This window comes from Anguilla anguilla, chromosome 11 (assembly GCF_013347855.1).
Source record: "Anguilla anguilla isolate fAngAng1 chromosome 11, fAngAng1.pri, whole genome shotgun sequence".
Taxonomy (NCBI): domain Eukaryota; kingdom Metazoa; phylum Chordata; class Actinopteri; order Anguilliformes; family Anguillidae; genus Anguilla; species Anguilla anguilla.
Window position 1 is genome coordinate 11,455,497 of NC_049211.1, and position 20,985 is coordinate 11,476,481.

Here is a 20,985-nt window from a genome sequence, read left to right on the forward strand (position 1 = left end):
CAGAAGAAAAAAGTGGCCTTGTGTTAAGTATTTATTCATATAATTAGACGTGTCATATCCATGTAAATTTAGAATACACAAGAGAGTATCTGGATGATATTGGCCTGATATTTTTTTTAAAAAATCTCTCTCTTTGGTACGGTAGCATATTAACAGTAAGTACTAGCCACTCTTGGAAGACATAACCTTGATAGTTACAAGCACAAAGTAGGTGTGGGAGTGGTAACATGAAATGAACAGAATTTGAATTTCATTCCTGTCCTGGCATTACAAATGGACACTAGCACACTAAAATGTGTATTTCCATTAGTGATAGTCCAGCAGTACTGACCTCTTTATAGGGGAGGGAACTGGACATGGAAACAGTAAGCTGTGCTTTCCAGCCAGATGCTTCCTGTTTAACCGATCTACCGGTATTTTGGACATAAAAAGCCCATTTAGTACAAATTTTGTGTAGGCATACTTTACATTGCCACAAGACATACAACAGCTTTAGTTTTAGCTAGCTAGTAGAATTAGCTAGTTTTTCCCCAACAATTTGTTTACCTTTCAGCCAGCCATTTGTTTCCATTCATTTCCGAACGGTATGAATATCAACTTGCCGAAACTTTAAAAGTTGCTTGAGAATCCATCATTCCGGAAATGATGTCCAAATAATTTTTTGTCAAAGTTACTTCATTGTTGCATAATAATGAATTTTAAAGCATGGATGGCTAATCAATTAATGACATTCTCTGAAGTTATGTTGAGTTTTATTGTTAGTAACACATTTCCTGAAAGCAGAATGTTTTTCTGCCAGAAGGTATTCCATGGAGAAAAGACTGTTTTACAAATTAAATTCAAACTTCCATGTCTTCTTAACCCTGACATGACTATTTGCTGAAAATTTATAGTAAATGGGCTTTAATATCCAAAATACCAGTGTAAGTACATGTCTTTGTCCCCTGCACCATTAGGATTGTGATGTGTTGACCCCTTACTGGGTACAATGACATGATTGTGTAGACCTACTCATTCACATAATTTATTATCACTACTAGCCTGCTGGCTAAAGTTATAGTGCTGCAAGCTAAAATGGAGTGGTTTTCTAAGGTCTTTCCCATAGAAAGTTTAAGCTTTCTACCTGTTGAAAGTCAACAACAGTTATCTGCAATAGATTCATGCCTAATAGTAACCCTTTTGAAATCATACCAACAGTGACATTAACAGCTGTAAAGGTTGATTGTGGAGAATCTTATTTTCTATTAGGTCCATGGAGGATGTTACTGTGCTGTTTACAGTTGTGTACAAATCAGGTTTTGGTTTTGTGCTGATTACTGAAATCTTTTTTTAAACTGATTTTTTTTTAAATTGCAAAGTTCTCAATCTGATAAATGCGATATGTTGTAAATGTGCAAGTGTGCATTTGTTGTATCGCAAGTAATGCAAGAGTGCAAGTAATGATATTTTTTTTGGTCCATCCTACCCCTAGGTCCTCCTGTCATCGTGTTTCTCTCCCCAGCGCAGGCGCTGAACGTGTATTTCTTTGCTGAAGCCATTCAGTAAGTTCCAGCAATACTCTGGGGAGAGCACTTTGCTGGGCTTGTGGAGCCAAAAGTACTTGTTAAGGTGGCTCTCATCGTGCCACAGAGCCTCCACCTGGTTCCTCTTGTCTGCCATTATGCCCTGGTGACAGCTCTCTGTCAGGTTCGCCACACTCTGCCACGTGCCCCCGAAGACAGCCGCGTGGTAGTAGAGGTCCCCCTTCTCCATGTAGGCCGTGGAGTTCGGGTTGTGGTCATAGGTGTACCTTTCCTGGGGGGTGTTGTAGAAGGAAGAGTGCATAAGCGCCACCGATTCCCCAAGGGCCTCCGAGCCGAAGCGACCCACGAAGACCTGGTCCACGTCCAGGCAGAAGATGTACCGGTGCCGGTGCCGGATGCGTGTCTGGATAGCGTCCGCAATGGTCTTCATGCGCATCATGGAGATGTCCTGCCAGCGCTCGTGCCGCTTGACCGGTATAATCTCCAGGGTCCTCCCTGCCATCAGGTGGAGCCCCGGCACGTTCTCAGGGGCATCGGTGAACACGTAGTACGTCACCGGTAAACCCACCATGAAGTGACGATCTGCCGAGGTCAGGAATTCCATCAGGTACAATTCCAGGTATCTGGGAAAAGCACACAGAAATGCACAGCTCATTACAATGGTGGTGTTGGTAGGCGTTAGTAATGTATGCAGCGTTGGAACAAGTTCCTAACTTCTCACAGTCAGAACATTTATCTGCCATTTTCTAACACACTGAAAAACCCATCACTTTAAACTGCAACCTGGGCTCGTCAGTGCAGACAACCCCATCACTCTCACAATTAATGCTAACCTCCCAATGGCGAATACTGTCAGTGCAACAGTGCTGCCCATTTTTTTGTGATGCTCATCGTAGATGTTAGGATCAAACATCCCATCCCACATAATGGGTGCTCCCCAGTCAGTGCAAGTAGTCACATCAGTTCGGGACCTGTGAGAAGGGAAAGAATTGAGAAAAAAAAGGAGGTAATGACAAGGCATCATTTTTTTACATGCAGATGATACTGCATCTATGACAAGCATCACAAAAAACAGGCTTTCTATGCATAAGATGCTGTTATTTACTGTTGTTCACATTCTTTACAACTGGCTGCAGAAAAGCTGCAACACATCTTTGATGCTCTGCAAAAAGCACCAGTGGACATTAAACTTGTATTAAATGCCAATAAAACTAAATACATGCTGTTCTCCAGTGCCAGGAAAATTGACTATGACAACCCCCAGATTCATACTCTTAATGGTATTCTAACTGAAAGAGTCCCCCGCTATAAATATTTATTTATCTGGGTTGATGAAAATCATTTTTAAAACCCATATTGAAACCTAGTTAAACATTCAAGGAAAATAGACTACTTTCAGCCTTGATTATGGGGACATCTGCAGCTGCTTCTACCCTCAAGCTTTTAGATACTGTCTACCATACAGCTCTTAGATCTATTACTGGTGATACACATCACTGCATAGTATATAAAAAAGTAGGTTGGTCCTCTCAACAAGGAGAGATCAGCACTGGTTTATGTTAATTTATAAAGCCCTTCTCTGTAAACTCTCGGTCATCACTCTTGGTTTGGAATACTGGAAATCATTAAACATGCTCTCAGGACTGCCTAATGCTCCATGTACCTAAAGTTAACTCTGAACTTGGAACAGCTTTTAAATTCTCTGCCACTCATACCAGGAAGGAACAGCAAAAAAACACTGAAGCTTGGTTCTGTTGTAACACGGGGATATTTTTGATCTTGAATCTTGTTCATTTGAATTGTAACCATTTCAACAGATGCCTGTCATTACTCCTCTTCTCTAATGTATTATTCTTTTTCTCCTTTTAGTTTTATTGTACCTTGACACCGTTGCAAATGAGGGTCCCACCCTCAATGAGTCACTGAGAAAGTTAACTGCAGATAACGATAAAATAAGATTCTTTTAAATCCACAGGCCACAAGTTATGTTTAAATTGGTGGCATAGTGGTATGTTGGGTATTTCAGTTTCCACACTAAAGAAACGGAACCAGGATCCAGGAAATTGAACTCTCTCAGCTGTGGTCTCTTCTCTGCCAAAAACCCTCTCTGATTTCTACCAATCAGAATAAAGCAAAGAATACAAAATAAAGGCAGACTAGGAGCAGGACGCTCATCTTAATCTTAAAAATTAATTAATTAATTAAAATTGGCCAGGGCCACAAGTTTATCAATAACAAACATTATTTTATTAAAAAATGAATAACAAAAAGTGAAGGCTGAACCATAGGGCTGAACACAGTACAAGGAAGAGAGGGATAAATACTAAAAGCCTGTAAATGCACAGCCCACTGTTCTGGTCATGTGACTCACCGGAGATCTAGGGAGCTGTCTACATTGTATTCGGTTTGTAGCTTTGTACCTGGAGGTGAACGGAATTCTCTCACAGCACTTTCAAAAAACCTGAAAATTAGAACAGACGGACAATTTAAAACATGGCACATCTTAGTTTTCTCCTATGAATCATGTATCCTCCCTGCAACATTTGTTTATGTTTGTAATTTGTTAAGTGTTTTCCCATTTTTGATAATATAACAGTCAAAATGTGTCGAAGAAAACCAACTTAAAATTTATTTAATTTGTGAAATGTAAGGCCTTTTGATAAAGGAATGACATTGTTATTTATGTTAACACCCAAAAGCATTTAAACAATCTAAGGCAACTGAAGGACACACAGTTAACTAAGAAACTGTCTTGTAAACAACAGCAAATCAGCATTGTTTCAGAGGGAAATAAATTAAGTTGTTTCAACAAACAACTTCGAGGATCACGACTCCGCATGAATTTTGAACTGTGTGCTTACACCAGTTGGGCATCAGTGCTCCCTCCATGGGAATTTAATGGTTTGCCAACATGTTGCGCATTTTGACAATGATCACGTAACAAGCAGTTTAAGAATTTCTTTAGTTTTTAGAATTTTTTTAGTTTAGTATATTTTGCATTTTAGTTTTGTATGAAGAACAATTTTGGCCATGTATAGTTTTTGTCCTTAATGGCCAAAATTGTTCTACATATAAAACTAAAATGCCTTCTAAAAAATTAGGTGCAAACTGCTGTACACTAATGTACAACTACTGCTATGTGGTAGTGTACAGCAGTGCTTGTGTATGTAGCTGCTATACGCAAACATATCCTCCATTTGTAGAGCTCATGGGTATAAGAACGATTTCATTTAAAACAATTCCAGAACTGAGATATGTAACACTGTCCATTGATTTGGTAAGAGATGTCTGGAGAATCACATTACAGCAAAACAATAATAATAATAATATACACTGCCTGGCCAAAAAAAAAGTTGCATACTAATATTTCGATGGACCGCCTTTAGCTTTGATTACGGCGCGCATTCATTGTGGCATTGTTTCGACAACCTTATTCAACGTCACATTTATTTACGTCCAGAATTGCATTAATTTTTGGCCGAGATCTTGTATTGACGACAGGAGAGTCGAACCACTCCGTAAAGTCTTCTCCAGCACATCCCAAAGACTTTCAATGGGGTTAAGGTCAGGACTCTGGTGGCCATGTGAAAATGATTCATCATGCTCCCAGAACCACTCTGAGCCCGATGAATCTTGGCATTGTCGTCCTGGAATATGCACGTGCCGTCAGGGAAGAAAAAATCCATTGATGGGATAACCTGGTCATTCAGTACATTCAGGTACTCCGTTGACTTCATTTTATTGCCGCATAATGCTGCTGAGCCTAGACCTGACCAACTCAAGCAACCCCAGATCATAACACTGCCTCCAGAGGGTTATACATTGGGCACTGTCCAAAAATCCAAACGGCAATTTTTTTTTTTTGCCAGGCAGTGCATATCACAGTAGAGAATACAGAATGAAAATGCACACATGTACTTAAATTATTTATAATTTTTTGTGTGTATACATATATATATATATTAATATTTATTCTTGCATGGTCAAAGAAACATGCTTACCTTCCAGATGCTCCAATGAGAAAAAATAGTAGCAGGATGACACACCCACACAGACCATACAATACTCTCAATCTATTACACAGCCTAAAGAAACAGAAAAACAAAATCTCAAAGGATTGTACAGGCATTATGCTACATAATGTACATTCACTTCAAATTACAGAATAGTGTAGGCTATTATTTGTGTAACATTATTTTTTGTTCCAGTTAAACTCATGTTTCAGTATTCACATATACTGAAACAATGTTAGCTGCCATGCTTATTTGTGTTTAGAGTCATGTTCGGGTAAGCAACATTCATGTACAGGCACATAGGCCTGTTTACCCCTCTTAAATAGCCGAATTTGTCTGTAGGGTAGATGATCTAAAGTTTGGATAGTGACAGATTCTGTGGCATGGTCTTTCAATCTCCGTTGCCATGAGCACGATGATGTCACACAGAAACGTGGACACACTGGCCCAGTCCCAAACAGAGACCTCTGGACTTGTGGTCTATGGACGCAAAGACTTTAATGGTGTATTTACTGGGACAGGTGAGTACACAAGAGGACAATGGCTTGCAGGGCATACAAAGGGTGAAATGGGAGAAGACTTCCGACATCACCGAATACATGAAATGTTGCTGAAACACAGAGAAGCAACCTTGCTCAAATTTATATGACAACAGAAAAAGAGGTGGGCCATCCGGAAAGGCTGACGAGTGCTTCCGAGAAATCTTACAGAACAGGTTTGAAGTAAGTTACTCCTAATCGCTTTTGAAAACTAAATGGCATGGGGCAGGGGGGGGGGGGGGGGGGGGGGAAATGGGGCGAGTAAGAAGAAATGAAATGTTTTTTTCATCGTGGGTGCATGCAGAAAATTACAGCTGCTATGAATATGGCGGGTCATAATTTTGTCAGGGGAAATATTGGATAACGGAGCAGTCACTGAAAAGTTGTGGAAAATCACAGAAATTATATTTTAGGATATTGGTTATGCGGTTCAATTAATTTATTCATCTCATCCATCCCTACATTGTATTTACAATACTTTATGTAGTCCAACAGTATTTTCTCCTCTCCCCTTCTTGTTACTATTTTTATTTTATTTTTTCTAATGTTACTGTTTTGTACTATTCTGTCTGTTTGATGTTATGTCATACTATATAATCTTGTATGTATAGTATGTATTTTATATTCGGACCCCAGGAAGATTAGCTGCACACTGCGTATTGCTAATGGGGATCCTAAATAAATAAATAGTTCATCAATGTGGATGTCATTTAGCCACTGAAGACTACCCCTGCACTCTTATACGACTCATGCTGTTATGACAACGTTTTTCAAAACACTGCTTTTCAAAATATATCTGCTATCCTAAATGTGCAAAGTGCAAACCACTGAGTAGTACATTCTCGTACTGAAATAGCCATGTCAGTGGCAATTTGGACATAAAACTGCATATTACACATCCATGTTTTTAACAGATCATTTAACAGATGCAATTCACATTCAAATATACAGTAGCCAATGAAAGAAGAATAAAAGACGAAGATATTAAATACGGTTGGACAGAGCCTTTGCTACACATTTTACTCCTTCCTCAGAACTGACGTTGCCTGTTCGCACTTTGAAATTGCATCACTGGCGGTCCACAAGTAGCTTTTTCTGCTGTGTGACAGTAAGAATGTAGATATCGAGTCAACTTACAGTGAGTCAGCAAATGGCAGCAGCCTAAGAAGGCGACAAGCTTGAAACTCGGGGCATCTATTCCTTCAAAAAATAAAAGAAAAACAGCCACTTAAGCGAGCGCTACCATTAACATACTTCAACCCTTTGGTTAAACGACACAATTTGGGTCAAACTGACCCAAAAAAATTAGTAAATTAGTAAAAGAGGAAGGGCACTTTTGAGAGATGCATTTCTAAAACCAATGGCTCTTGTTTTGTATTTGTTGTTCTTTATCAGTATTTGTTTTGTTTTTTTTCTTCCTAGAAAACAACCTATTTATCATGTAAATGATCCCTCTTGGTTACATCCCCCATCAACATGCTCTACACTTTCATTGCTATACTGATGACATTCACATACCTACATTTTATATTTATACATGTATACACACATACACATTCAGGGATATAGGTTAGCACCCAATAAATTCAGTTCTACCTACTCCCTCACTCCCAGCTTGGATAAAAATTTGGATATCTATTCATTTTCTAATGCTAAATTGCAACAAAACAAAACACATGCTGCTTGCACAAAAAACCACCCTCAAAAAAAAAACCCCCACTGATTTGTCTTGCTTCGCCATTGATGACATCTCTGTTGCTTCATCAACCAAAGTCTGCAACCTTGGAGTCATTTTGACTAAACTCTCCTACTGAAAGTTCACATTAACTTTTATCACAAAAATTGCACTGCGACATTGCTTGCCTCCACCAATCTCTCAACCTCATTGATGCTGAAGATCTAATACATGCGTTCATATTCATACACATACATTACTGCAACACCCCTTTCACCAGCCTCCCATCCAAAACTCTCCATAAAGGCATGTGTGTCCAGAACTCAGCTACCTGGGTACTAACAGACATCAAAAAATCTGCGCACAGAGCATCACATACATCACAGCTACTCACCACAACATGTAAAGCTCTTTGTGGTCTTGCTGCGTAATTAATAGCTTAAATTGCTGTATTACAGGCTGGCAAAATTGTGCAGACCATGCAGCCCTCCAGAACCAGTGCTGAGGACCAGTACTGTATATTAAGTGTAAATTTCCAGGGTGCAAGACAAAACCCCACCTGGGAATTTAACCTTTCAGAAGCAAGTCCCACTTTTTACCTGCTTCCAGATAAATTAACAAGTGAATAAATATAAATACTGCATTCATATTTATGAATTTAGCAGATGCTGTGTTCCATTGATTTAAGGACAACAATAATAATTTCTGTATTCACTTATTTATTTTGAAATCTCAAGGAAATTATTCATACATAGGACACGGCCTTATTCAACCCCAGTGGTTAGGAACAAATTCAATCTTATCTGACTGTAGGATCATTTTTACGCATATGGAATTCGCCAGAAACCGTTCAATTTTGATTGGTTCCTTCATTCCTAGAAGTACCTACCTAGTTCTGCACAATGGCAAGATGCCGTGCAATTAACGAAACTTGATTAACAGGTCGTACAAGATTCAAAAAGCACTTACAGTATGTCGAGTAACTGAAACTCTACCGAGGAAATTCTACCGAGGTCGATAAATGGAACTGGGTGGTGAACTGCAGTAAAGCCGCTTCACAAACCTCATTTTTGAGAGCACTCGTCTACCGACGTTCAAGCCGAAGTTCATTCCAGGCTGCGAAGAAAAAAACAGAAATACACTACTTAATCAGATAATAGAACCTTTAGGGAGATTGAAGCTAAAATATCTCCCGAACTGACACAAATGAAGTAGGCTATCCTATAACAGTCCTTACCACAAATTCGTAAGAGTGGCGTATGCCATGCGTTTTTAATCTAGGACTTCAGCTACGATATGCAACAAGTTTTTGTTCCTGGAAAAAATGACGGCTAACTTATTCCCTGTGGAAAGCGCACGGAATAAAAAAATAACCGAAATCAACGCAGAAAAGACTACCGATTAAAGTTAGGAAATAAAGCGGTTTTGCGAACACACTGGAAAAAAAACAACCTAAAATTCAACTCCCTCATTAAGGCAGAAATGAGCAGCGTTACATGACAAGACTTTTAGTACGGCAAATTCTGTACAGGCTAGCTAGGAGCCCTATGTAGCCTACTTACCTGAAAGAGAAATAGACTAGCGTACGTCTTCGAGTGGGGAAAAGAGACAAATTTGAAAAATAAAATACAGAACATTAAATAAAATAATGTGGTAGCCTAGCACTAGTCAGCAGACTTGCATAAAACGATGTATCCTATTTCAGTAACTGCTCAATAATAAAAGTGGACCAGAAGCCAGATCAAGCGCCACCCAAATGCATCCTCAACCCGTAGTAGAATATCTACCCTTCCAGCAGACTGCCGCAATTAAAGCCTAGTCTCGTCCGAAGTTATGCTAGTTTCAGTTAATGATCGCTACGCTTAACTATAATAAGACGTACAAATAAAAGTTTGTTTGCTAGCTTAGTATTCACAATGCTATATAGGCTATCCGGGGGGGGGGGGGGGGGAGCCCTCTCGGGAGTCGCACACGCTAGCTCCTGCCACCCAACAGCAACCAGGTTTCTTTTCCCACAGGAACCCACCCACCACAAGGAAACCAGGACGAGGCAAGTAGGCTAAAAGGCAAATTTTTCATTATACAATTTGTACAAGTAGGGTACGCCACGGTCTCGAACTAACCCGTGCCCTTACTGCTTCCCCCCCACTCCTACACCCCGCTACCTGCCGATGACCCCCCTTGTCAAGGTGGGCGAGGGAATGGACCCAAACGCGGAGTCAAAAAACACCCAAAATCCACAGAGTGAACGCAAAACCAAGCAAGTTGCTTTTAATTAGAACAAAAAACAAGGGAACAAAAACTAAGCCGCGCAGGGCAAGTCAAAAGGAGAAGAAAAAAAACCTAATGCGCAGAAACAGAGAAAATGCAGAAATACAAAAAAAACAAGGCAAAAACAAAACACTGGCAGGGAGGAAAACACTCACGGCAAAACAGAGTCACAATCCAATACGCACCCAAAAAACAAACAAGGATCCAGCACCTGAGCCAAGGAAGAAGGGAACTTAGACCAGACACTGACGAGACACAGGAGGGCACCATGAACAATCAGGCCACAGAGAGGGAAGGGAAAACGAGACAACCCACAAACAATAGAATAATTGAAAGCAATAATACAATTAAACAGGGGGAGCAGAACACAAAACAGAAGTGCCACCATCTGGCGGCCCAACAAGGAAAGACAGACGGAAACACATAACTATGACACCCCTTCCCTCCCACGGAGCCCCAGCACAGGTAAGAGCACACTCCCCTCACACACAGCACACACGGAGGCCACTGCTGTTTTCCCCCTCTATGCGGTTGTTTAGGGCCCCACCCGATCCAATGGTACTTTAGGTAAATAATGTAATTTTTGTAATTACGTAATTCTTCCCGTATCACAAAACTAGCGGTATTATAAAAACTGAAAGGCAACCGAATTTGATAACATGCAAGAAGAATTTTGACCATGGAAACTGCCCGACGCGCACGCGCCCCTCCAGTCGACAGATTGTTTAGGGCCACAGAAATCCTAGGGCCGGCCCTGCCTTCCACCCGTCCACACTTCATCTCTAGGCCTCTGGCCTGCGGCCCGGAACACTCTGCACACTGTGCTCCGACCGCCACGTGAGGATCTCGCTGCACCCCACACTATGCAGGAGGGAGCAGGCACTGGTTCCAGTTCTGGTCTGCTTTCGCCTATATCCCGGACTGCACCGCCACACCCCGCTCTCTGGCCCGGTCCCGATAGTCGTTACTGCCAAGGTGGGGAATCGCTGCATTCTCCCCCCTCGTCAGGGCCAGCGCAGTGGCTTTGCTCACAGGGCCAGCGCAGCGCCTCACAGGATCACTGCAGCGTTCCTCCTCCTCCGGGACCGCCTTCCAGGAAGCCACCGCCAGACAGATGAGAGACAACACACTCATACAAAAACAAACAAAAGCGAAACCAAAAAAAAAAAAGAAGCGAAAAACCGAAGCTAAAAATCCTCTCATGAGGAACCCCATCCATCCATCCACCCATCTCTCCTCTGTAGGCTACTGTCACTTGCCTCCCCTTTATACCCACACAATTCACTAATTACATAGACTACGGAACTCAGCTGCGCCGCTCCCCCACCAGATAAACCCGCAATCAGCCCATTACCCTGGTGTGCATTCGACACCTGGATCCCAATTAATGAATTCCCCCGTGATTCCAGCACAGCGAAGCCGGTGGCTTGTCAGGCTCACCTCCTGACAGTCCCACTGAGCTTTGTCATAGGCCCTGCGGTGACTTGATGTAGGCGCAATGAATAAACTGGGTCATTTTAAGATCGGGTAACCTAAACTTGAAACCACACCGAACCCTGACTTATTTCTTCTATCTTTCGCATACATCGATTTAAATTGGTCACATATGCATGCAATTGATGTTCCACACGTGAAATAAAGTGACATAGGCCTAGCATACAAATACAGCCATTCTACATAACGTTTATAGCCTAATGCTGTAAATTAAATAGCCAATATTTCCATGACTAATCATTGCAAGGGTGAACTGAAATCATCAAAAAAAATCAAAAAGTCCGTGGCAGTGGCACTGGCACACACAAAAATCAGACCTAAGCAACAGGATAAGGCGTTAAGCCGTACAATCAATTTTTCTAATCCACCAATGAAATAATGAGGGAAAACGTGGAACACCAGGACATGATGGAGCTCCGCTCCCATTCTCAAATCTTGACAAGCTTCCGTTAAATGCTACCATTTGGTTTGTATGTAAATTAATCATACAAACTTGTAGGTTTACTGATGTCACACCAGGCGCAATGCTTTGCATTAATATTCTAAAGTTATCCCGCGTCAGCGCTTCCGAAAATATCACAAAGCCTGTAATTAAAATCAAACTCAGCTGTTTAAAGTCAATGACAAGCTCTCCGTCTTTCGGCGGCATGTTCCGGCAATTCAAAGATGTTCGTAGTTTTATTTGAAGGGGTTCCGTGTTAAGTATCGTGGAATTTTGTTTTCCAACAATAGGATCTTGATGCAAACCAGGACGTTGCACTAAGGTACACATTTACATATCAATTCAAAAAGAGCTGGATTAAATAGCCTCCCGACATACTGCGGACAGATCTTCAACAAGCAAATTTGGTGCCGAGTGCTTCTGGATTATCCTTCTACTTTTTAAATGTTTTTCCTCAAGATTATATCTTAGACACACAATAGACGAAGCCGTATGTGTATGGAAGCCCGTTTCCGCCACATTAAGAAAAAAGTTTGCTTAATTGCGACTTTATTTCTCGGAATTCCGACTTTATTTCTCGCAATTCTGACTATTTCTCGCAATTCCGACTGTTTCTCGCAATTCCGACTTTATTTCTCGCAATTCCGACTGTTTCTCGAAATTCCGACTTTATTTCTCGGAATTCTTACTTTATTTCTCGCAATTCCGACTTTATTTCTCGTAATTCTGAGTTATTTTCACCTGAATCATCAGAATCAGATGAGGGAACAAGTGAGGAGGACGACGAGGTTGCAATTCATGAAAAGGGCCAGGATGGTGGCATGAGCAGCAGCAGCAACAGCGAGGACAGTAGTGGTTCAGAGGATGAGGCAGAGGCAGAAGCACACCAGAACAAAAGAGCAAACAAAAGAGCAAAAATACATAGATAGTCAATATGATAAAATAGCAAAATATAACTCATAAGTTGTTTGTAGTGGTTTGGCTGCACATACTGAATTGCACTGTATGTATTATAGTGATGTGTGTGGGACTATAGAAGACGAGGCAGCCAGCAGTGTATATTCTGTATGTTTGTGTCAAACACTAACATAGGTGTCAGTGTAATATTGCACTTGATCATACAGTTGTCATAAGGTTGATTGAACTTAGTTGAGTTATTCAATTTAAGTTGATTTATTTTATTATTTCAATTTTAATTATTAGGGGGTCACCCTCAGCTACCCTGTTAATGGCACAGCACTCTGAATACTGAACCCAGAATAACTGGAGATCACCCTTTATCAACCTCGACACTTTAAATTATTTAGCGGGAATTGACCCTCGTATGGCGTTACTTACGAGTCGGAGTGTGGAGAGGAGAGGAAGAGAGGAAAGAGTGAGGAGAAAGTGATCCCCGAGACCCAGCTGAGGCAGCCACGCGCTGGAAAATGCAGCTTTAGACAGGCCAGCTTGGTCGGCAACACCGAACTCCCAACGAGCCCGTCGGTACTTCAAGGCGTAAAGACACGGTTCCGAAACGGTACTAACACTCTTAAGTCCAGCGATCCAGGGTTATTCGGTGGGGACACCGAGGCTAGGGTAGCTCCCTAAAAATCAACGTGAGCCACGGCTCGGGTACGGAGGCAAAGGAAAAATTGAAAAAGATAGAAAGCAGAGAGGTGGCCTCGGTGGCCACTTAAGACCTGGTTGGGATAGGACGGTCTGAGCTGTCATTGGCTATTTGGAGGGCACACCTTCGTATCACGTTCGCCGTTCCCATTGTGGGGCAGGTTTCAATAACTTTGATAAATGAAATTCAATTTTGATCTAGTTGGATAATTATTTAGCAATGCAAGAAAGGTGGATATACTCTGTACCCCGACTTTCGTTGTGCGTATTAAAATATACCCATAACAAACATGATTACTTTTGGTTCAGGTTACGAGAAGAATTATTTCTAAGTCGTGCAGGCTAGCGAACTCAGAAACGCGATACTGTAATACTCTAATAGCCTGCACTCACTTTGAGTTTTTCAGACCTGTTGGATATTGTAATTGTAGACTTTCCTCCATTCGCTGGTGTGAATGAAGCGGCCTTGAAATACTGAGGGTGCCCACTAGTCGCCGGTGGTGCTCCGTAGCGATACGCACAGAGCCGGCGCTAGCGGGTATGCAACGTATGCAATTGCACGGGGGCCCGAGCTTGACCAGGGGCCCACAGGGCCCGTTGAAATGGTGGGTGAAATGTATTGAATAGCCTTTGCGCCAAATACTCGCAACATCTCAGCTCTGAAAAGTAACCACACATTTTGTCAAATCAGAGAACAATATGTTGATAATGAGGGCGTGCCCGGTAACCGCAGGGGGTCTCTGTCCAATAGCAGCTTTCATTATTGTCTTGTCATTAATTGAATGATTTGATCGCGGCTGCGCGCATTACTTACCATAGATTACAGTAACGTTAGCTAATTTAGTTTACACGTTTCTTGACAGTTATTTCTCAAAAATGCAGAAGTCAAAATCGGGCTTTCAAAAGCGAAAAGACAATGCAGAAGACTTGAAAATACAGAAAAATAGGCTAGAAATGACAAAAAGGTTTATTCAACGTGGTTCACAGGCGCAGCACCAGCGGCGAATTTGCCGCCCACGGTTTCTATTGGTGACGATGCTAGTAATGCTATCGGCAGATGTAACGTTACCCCATGCTGAGGCTTCCCTGGAGCCTGAACCATCCACGGTAAATGCACCTCAACCGGAGGCGACACCGTCCACGTCACTGGCGTCAGATGCAACTCAAACGGAGGCTAACGTTATCCCAGAACAAACACGCACGGCAACTGTGTACCGCTTAGATAGTTAGTTCGCGGATCCTGTCTGTGTACTCTGCAGTCTGCTAATGCTATTTAATTGGGATTATTTGTGTGGTTATGAAGCAATGCTGTAGCTAGTTTGTTTACCTTCTCACTTTTGTATCTGGCGATTATCTTAACAGTCTATTTGGTTGGGTGTGTGTGTGTGGGTCTGTGGCATTTGTAATTGTTTGTTGATCCATCTGTTTTTATCTGAAAATAAGAGATGCTTAATGCCCACATAACTTGAGAAGACATTGTATTATAATGTGCTATATAAATACAGTCTATTATTATTATTATTATTATAACGCGATGTGTGATGACGTAATTAAAATAGCGTTCCTCCACTAAAAAAATCCCCACTACACCACTAAAAGTAACCTTATTATTGCGTGACTGTTTTCAAAAGCATTCTGGTACATAGGCTAACGTCAAAGTGGAGGTACTGCAGCTCTGTGTAAAGGTAACATATACTTTCGTCATGGTTATCTCTCTTCGGTAATTTCCCAATATTGTTCTCTGTGGAGGGCCCATTTCACCCGCTTTGCATACCGGCCCAAAGGACACTAGTGCCGGCACTGGATACGCAGCAGTCATCTAGGCGCAGAGTTGGCGCAGTCCAGAGATATCACACAGTGGGGGGTTCGCACCAGTAGCGTGGTTAACAGCGAATGAACATTCCTTACTATGCCTCCACTATGTGCAAGGAGGTTGTTAATCCCCCCCCCCCAGTGTCATCTATAGCTTTGATCTTAGAATTATGGGTATCTGGCATGAGGGGTCTGGCGATCCTGAAGGGAAGTGGAAGATAGTGTTGGAATGTTGAAAGTAACAGACACAGACTCATTTGGGAACTTATGCAGAAATAAAGCATTTGAGCCCTCAGAGAGAGGACTGCAGAGAAACAACTTACAACTGTCCTACACAGTACAGTAAGTAAATGGGGGATGGGATAGAATAGAGTAGAATACAATACAATACAGTGACTAAATTTGTCCTTGGGAAAGTGGGAAAACAAGATACTTTTTCTACATTATTGATATTCTTTTTATTATGTGTATTTCTTTTTAGTTGGAGGAAAATGGACTTAGACATTTCCTGTCAGTTGGGGATGCTGAAAAATTGATCCATGCATTTGTTACATCTAGGTTAGATTACTGTAATGCCCTGCTATCTGGCTGCCCTAATAACTCGTTAAAGAGTCTCCAGCTTGTGCAGAATGCAGCTGCTCGTATCTTGACCAGAACTAAGAAGTATGAGCACATAACACCAGTGCTAGCGTCGCTTCACTGGCTACCCATTAAGCGTAGGATAGATTTTAAGGTTTTGCTACTGACTTTTAAAGCTCTGCATGGACGTGCACCTGTGTACATAACTAACCTGCTCCTACTTTGTAAGCCCACAAGGTCACTCCGATCCCAAGACGCAGGCTACTTGGTAGTCCCAAGAATTCCCAAAAACCCAAAAGGTGGTAGGGCTTTCTCCTACAGAGCCCCACTACTGTGGAACCAGCTTCCAAAATGTATAAAGGAGTCAGACTCGGTCTCAATATTTTAGTCTAGATGCACCTTTATGCTCAGGCTTATAATCAGTTATAGTCTGGAGACAGGGTGGGAGAAGCCTGTAGTCATAGAGCCTTGTGGGGTGGCAATCCTTTCCTTACTGTCACCTGTCAATCAGCTGTGACCCAACTTTGCATGGGCTGGCTCTTGATAGGTGGGTATGGTTGTCCACCCCTCATGACTGCATGGGCTCTCCATCCCTGTCCTAGTAGCTATGCAGCCATATCTTACTCCTGGCGGGGCCCCCCCAATGCATACTACTGCCACTTTACTCACTGTCTGCTATATTGCAAATTCCCTAATTGCCATTTCTACCTTCTTCCCCACGCTGCCGGCGGGGCTCTTGCCCCAATCTTCGAGAGTGCTTCGAGGGTCGTCTGGTCTCCCCCACCACTGCGGTCCAGCCCTTCTTTCGTCATTGCCTCCACCCTGCCCAAATCTGTCGCCACCTGCTGCTCCCCATCACCGCCATCCAGCCCCACCCATCATCTGAGCCTCATTATAAACCCTATAAAACTGACTGACATGTTGGTCACCAGTCGGCACCCTGAGCCAACCAGAGGAGGATGGGTTTCCCCCCTTGAGCCTGGTTCCTTCCGAGGTTTCTTCCCATCTGCCACAGGGAGTTTTTCTTTGCCACTGTTGCCTTAGGCTTGCTCCTGTGTGGGTTTAGGCCAGGGTTGTCAGTAAAGCGTATTGTGACAACTACTGTAAAATACGCTATACAAATAAAATTTGATTGATTGATTGATTGACTTTGACCACCAGTCCACTGCTACACCAAACAATTTCACTGAACCAGATGAGCTCTCCACTCCACTGTAATACTTCTCTCTATTCTTTGACGATGAGGTCCTTGAGATGATTGCTAACCAGACCAATCTGTATGCCTGTCAGCTCACTGGATGCAGCATCAATACCACCAGTACCGAAATAAAAGCTTTCATTGGAATGAAGCTGATGATGGGAATAGAAAAATGCCTGCGGTGGAGGATTACTGGGCAGCAGAAGCAAGATATGATAAGGTTGCAGATATTATGCCAGTTAAACGCTTCAAGTGTTCATCCAGGATGCTTCACTTCCAAGACATGTCCTCTGACGCCAGTGAAGACCCCCAGGTGAAAAGAAGGCCTATACTCAACCACATGAGAAGCAAGTGCATGGAAGCTGAAAGCGAGAACCAGTTCTCAATTGACAAAATGATGGTGCCATACAAAGGAAAAAAGGCTGGAAGTCTGCGGCAGTATTTACCCAGTAAACCCAAAAAATGGGGATTCAAGGTCTTTGTTCGAGCTGGCGTGTCTGGCTTTGTGTATGACTTCATGGTGTACACAGGGAAGTCTATATTTGATGGTGCTCCTGCTCCATGCAAAGGGTTAGGTGCCAATGTTGTTCTGCAGTTGTGCAAAACAATCAGGAACCCCAGAGACTGTGTTGTCTACTTCGACAACTTTTTCACCTCTCTGCCTCTGATAACCCATCTAAGTGAGGGTATGGGCCTCAGAAGTTAGGGTACCATTCGGAAGAACTGATTGAGGGGTTGTAGTCTGGAAGAGGATCGCAACCTATTCAGAAGAGGAAGAGGCAGTTATGACTTTCGCACTGACAATGATGTACAACTTGCTGTTGTAAAATGGGCAGACAACAAAGTAATCACCCTGGTAAGCTCCTGTGCTGCGATCTGTCCTCTCGGTGAAGTTAAGCACTTCTCAAAAGAGGAAAAGAAGAAGATAAGTAGGGATGCACCAAAATGAAAATTCTTGGCCGAAACGGAAACCAAAAATAAGGAAACACTTGGCCGAATACTGGTATTTTTTCATTTATTTGCCCATTTGTACCATTGCATAAATTAAATCAATTTTGCTTTTGATTTATGCTTTTCAATGACAAAATTAAATTACAAAACGACAAGGTGATGAAAAAACTTTCATTAGTCTATTGAACATTCAGTCCTTTCCAGCAGACATTATACTAAAAAAGCACAATAGGCCTAACTGGGGTAATGGACATAGAGGGCAGGGAATGTTCCACAGAAAGCTGATATCATATTCAGTAAAAATCTTTTTGGGAGGTAATTCAAGATCTTTATTATTTTCCTTTGTACAATACAAGAATACAATAACTAAAAAAATAAATAAATAAACGGAGAAAACACACATCATTCAACCAACATGATTTCCAACCACAAATGTTCACCTGTAGCCTAAAGGTGGAATATATATTTCATTTCTACCGAACGTAATTTCAAAAGATAAGTCAGTACCGATTGTTGATTAATCGAGGGAAATGTAAAATACATAATAACTGTAAAAATAGGCTACTACCTGCATGCTGCGAGAATTAGCCGTTCTAAATGCACACAAAAAGGCGCTGTTTGAAATGAAAGTCGAAGCGCGAGACGCGCGTGCACGGGCAGGGGAATCAGTTCGTTTCGTGGATACTGAATTCGCTACAACACCGGCACTGTTTGAACGCGTCATCAATAGCCGCAGGAGAGCAACGAAACAGTGTCACATTTATTTCTATGCTTTTGTTACAATAAAAAAAAACAACACACACATACATTCGGTAAAATTTTTCGCCATTTTCACTCTTTCGGTCGAATACCGAATGTGTTATTTGTGCTATTTTCGGACGAATATTTTCGGTGACCGAAATTTCGGTGCATCCCTAAAGATAAGTGTTCCATGCCCGAAGATTGTGACGGAGTACAATACCCATATGGGAGGGGTGGATTTAGCGGAGATGATAATTGCCCTGTATCGCACTTCTGCTAAGCAGTATCCAACTGCTAAATAAAGGTTACTGATATAATAAGGAGGTTTTTGCAACACTACAATCATGCTGATTTGGCTCTATGCTAAAGAGGCAGCAGAAGGTATGAAAAATAACCTGTGATTTTTTTTATTGACTGTAATTTTTGTTTACTCTTTTGTTTTCTTGTTGAATTGTATGTTTTTATTGTGTCCATTAAAAAACTTTGTACTTTTCATAATTATTCTAATTCCAGATTCTAAAGTACTGAATCATTAATTTTCTGAGGTTAAGTGTACGTTATACACTATACATACATACCGTACATACATATATACATACAATGCTTGCACAAACACAATAGTGTTGGTGGAGGTATTTTGTGGGTGGTGCCATTATTTGAATTGTTCACTGAATGTTTTTTCCCCACAGTTGATGGTAAACACCATCTTAAGTTCATCTGAAGCTGCCATGTACAGTTTCACTTACAGTATGATGAATTACAGTTGGTAGCGGTATGTACCAGTCAAGCTGGTTGCAGCCTGTCAGAAAACCAACCAGAGAGGAATTACGATGGGTAAACATTTAAAGACAAAAGAATCAATATGGAAAAAAGAATTACAGTACATACATTACCAGTATGCTCGGCCATGTCTTCTTCACCCAGACAAACCAAGCAGTTACACTGCAGTTTAATTCTAAATCTCTTTATTCTCCAATTTTTGTCAGTATTACATTCCCCAGTGCATGTCAGATTTATTACACAAGAACATTTTAAGTGGTAATCACCTGATAAAACAAATGTCTCTTTAGGTACTTACTATACATTTAGCATACACAACACATGCAGCCTATTTCTCAATTGTACTGTAAAATCTGCATCAAGTTTTGATTAGATCAAGATGGCCATGCAGTACCTTTAAGGTTTTCAGTGATGAAGGCCAGAGGTCAGTTCTGTAGGTGGACAAATATAGCCTACAAGATGTATTAGATAGACAGGCCTTTGCTTCCTGAGCTTAGTAAGCTAGCTACACAGAGAGCAGACTAGACACAAAAGGTAAAAGGTTAAAACTTGTATCTCTAAAAATTGAATATTCTAATCCTTGGCCCAGATCCAAGATGTGATCACATAATCCATTGTGGTGGAGGTACAAAAAAAAAAAAAAAAAACAAAAAAAAAAAAGGTTCCACAAATTTGCAATTCAAATTTTCTTCATTCGAACATGACCACCTACTAAAAAGGAAAGGTTTGGCTCAAGTTACACGATAGTGCAGTGGACACACAGAAACTCACACAATGCACTTCTTCACCAAACACATGAGTTTAAGGCTATCATATTTTATATCCACCTAAAAATACATTCCAATCTCAAGATTCTTAAAGAATTCATTATAATAGATAAAATTTCATTACATTCTGTTACACAGTGCATCAAACACTAAAAAGTATAAAAATATCCCAGGAGTAATTGAATAACCTGGATACAGCACCTAAAATCCACAGGACAGAAGGTGAAATTCTGTTTAAATACTCTACAAGAATAAAATACATTAAATATTAATAGAATGCCGAATCTCTTCATTCCACACTTTTTTCTTTCTTTCCAGGAAACAAAGATTATTAAAGCGGTTATCGTGACATCTGCGTAACCTCTTGCAAAACAAGTATCAAGTATCTCTAGCCTCATATGACAAGCTTCTCCTATTGCATTTGGCATGGAAGAGATCATTGCTGATAAGACACCCTAAAGTGCCAGAAGAAAAAAGTGGCCTTGTGTTAAGTATTTATTCATATAATTAGACGTGTCATATCCATGTAAATTTAGAATACACAAGAGAGTATCTGGATGATATTGGCCTGATATATATATATATTTTTTTA

At 41.3% G+C, this 20,985-nt stretch overlaps 1 protein-coding gene across 4 annotated transcripts; it reads right to left on the minus strand.

Annotated features, from left to right (window-relative positions):
- Positions 1–953: 953 nt before the first annotated feature.
- LOC118208254 (alpha-1,3-galactosyltransferase 2-like) lies at positions 954–13,739 on the minus strand. Of its 4 annotated transcripts, none has more exons than XM_035382746.1 (7): positions 13,296–13,739; positions 8,814–8,866; positions 7,213–7,275; positions 5,525–5,608; positions 3,895–3,984; positions 2,357–2,494; positions 954–2,146 (listed from the first exon to the last, which is right to left on the minus strand). In XM_035382746.1, the coding sequence occupies exons 2-7, from the start codon at positions 8,858–8,860 to the stop codon at positions 1,468–1,470; spliced, it is 1,101 nt and encodes a 366-aa protein (XP_035238637.1). In that variant the 5' UTR covers positions 8,861–8,866; positions 13,296–13,739; the 3' UTR covers positions 954–1,467. The 4 variants fall into 4 exon arrangements, with proteins under 4 accessions (XP_035238637.1, XP_035238635.1, XP_035238636.1 ...); XM_035382744.1 differs by lacking the exon at positions 13,296–13,739 and adding an exon at positions 11,054–13,271; XM_035382745.1 differs by lacking the exon at positions 13,296–13,739 and adding an exon at positions 9,313–9,669.
- Between the last annotated feature and the right edge of the window lie 7,246 nt (positions 13,740–20,985).

Excerpts from the sequence above, each read along its gene's own strand:
- LOC118208254 (XM_035382744.1), bottom strand. The coding sequence starts at position 11,236 with ATGGGGTTCCTCATGAGAGGATTTTTAGCTTCGGTTTTTCGCTTCTTT. Across the intron at positions 7,276-8,813 it reads CGAGTGCTCTCAAAAATGAG|GAATAGATGCCCCGAGTTTC; the intron begins GTTTGTGAAGCG and ends TATTTTTTGAAG. Across the intron at positions 5,609-7,212 it reads CTGCCATTTGCTGACTCACT|GCTGTGTAATAGATTGAGAG; the intron begins GTAAGTTGACTC and ends CTGTTTCTTTAG.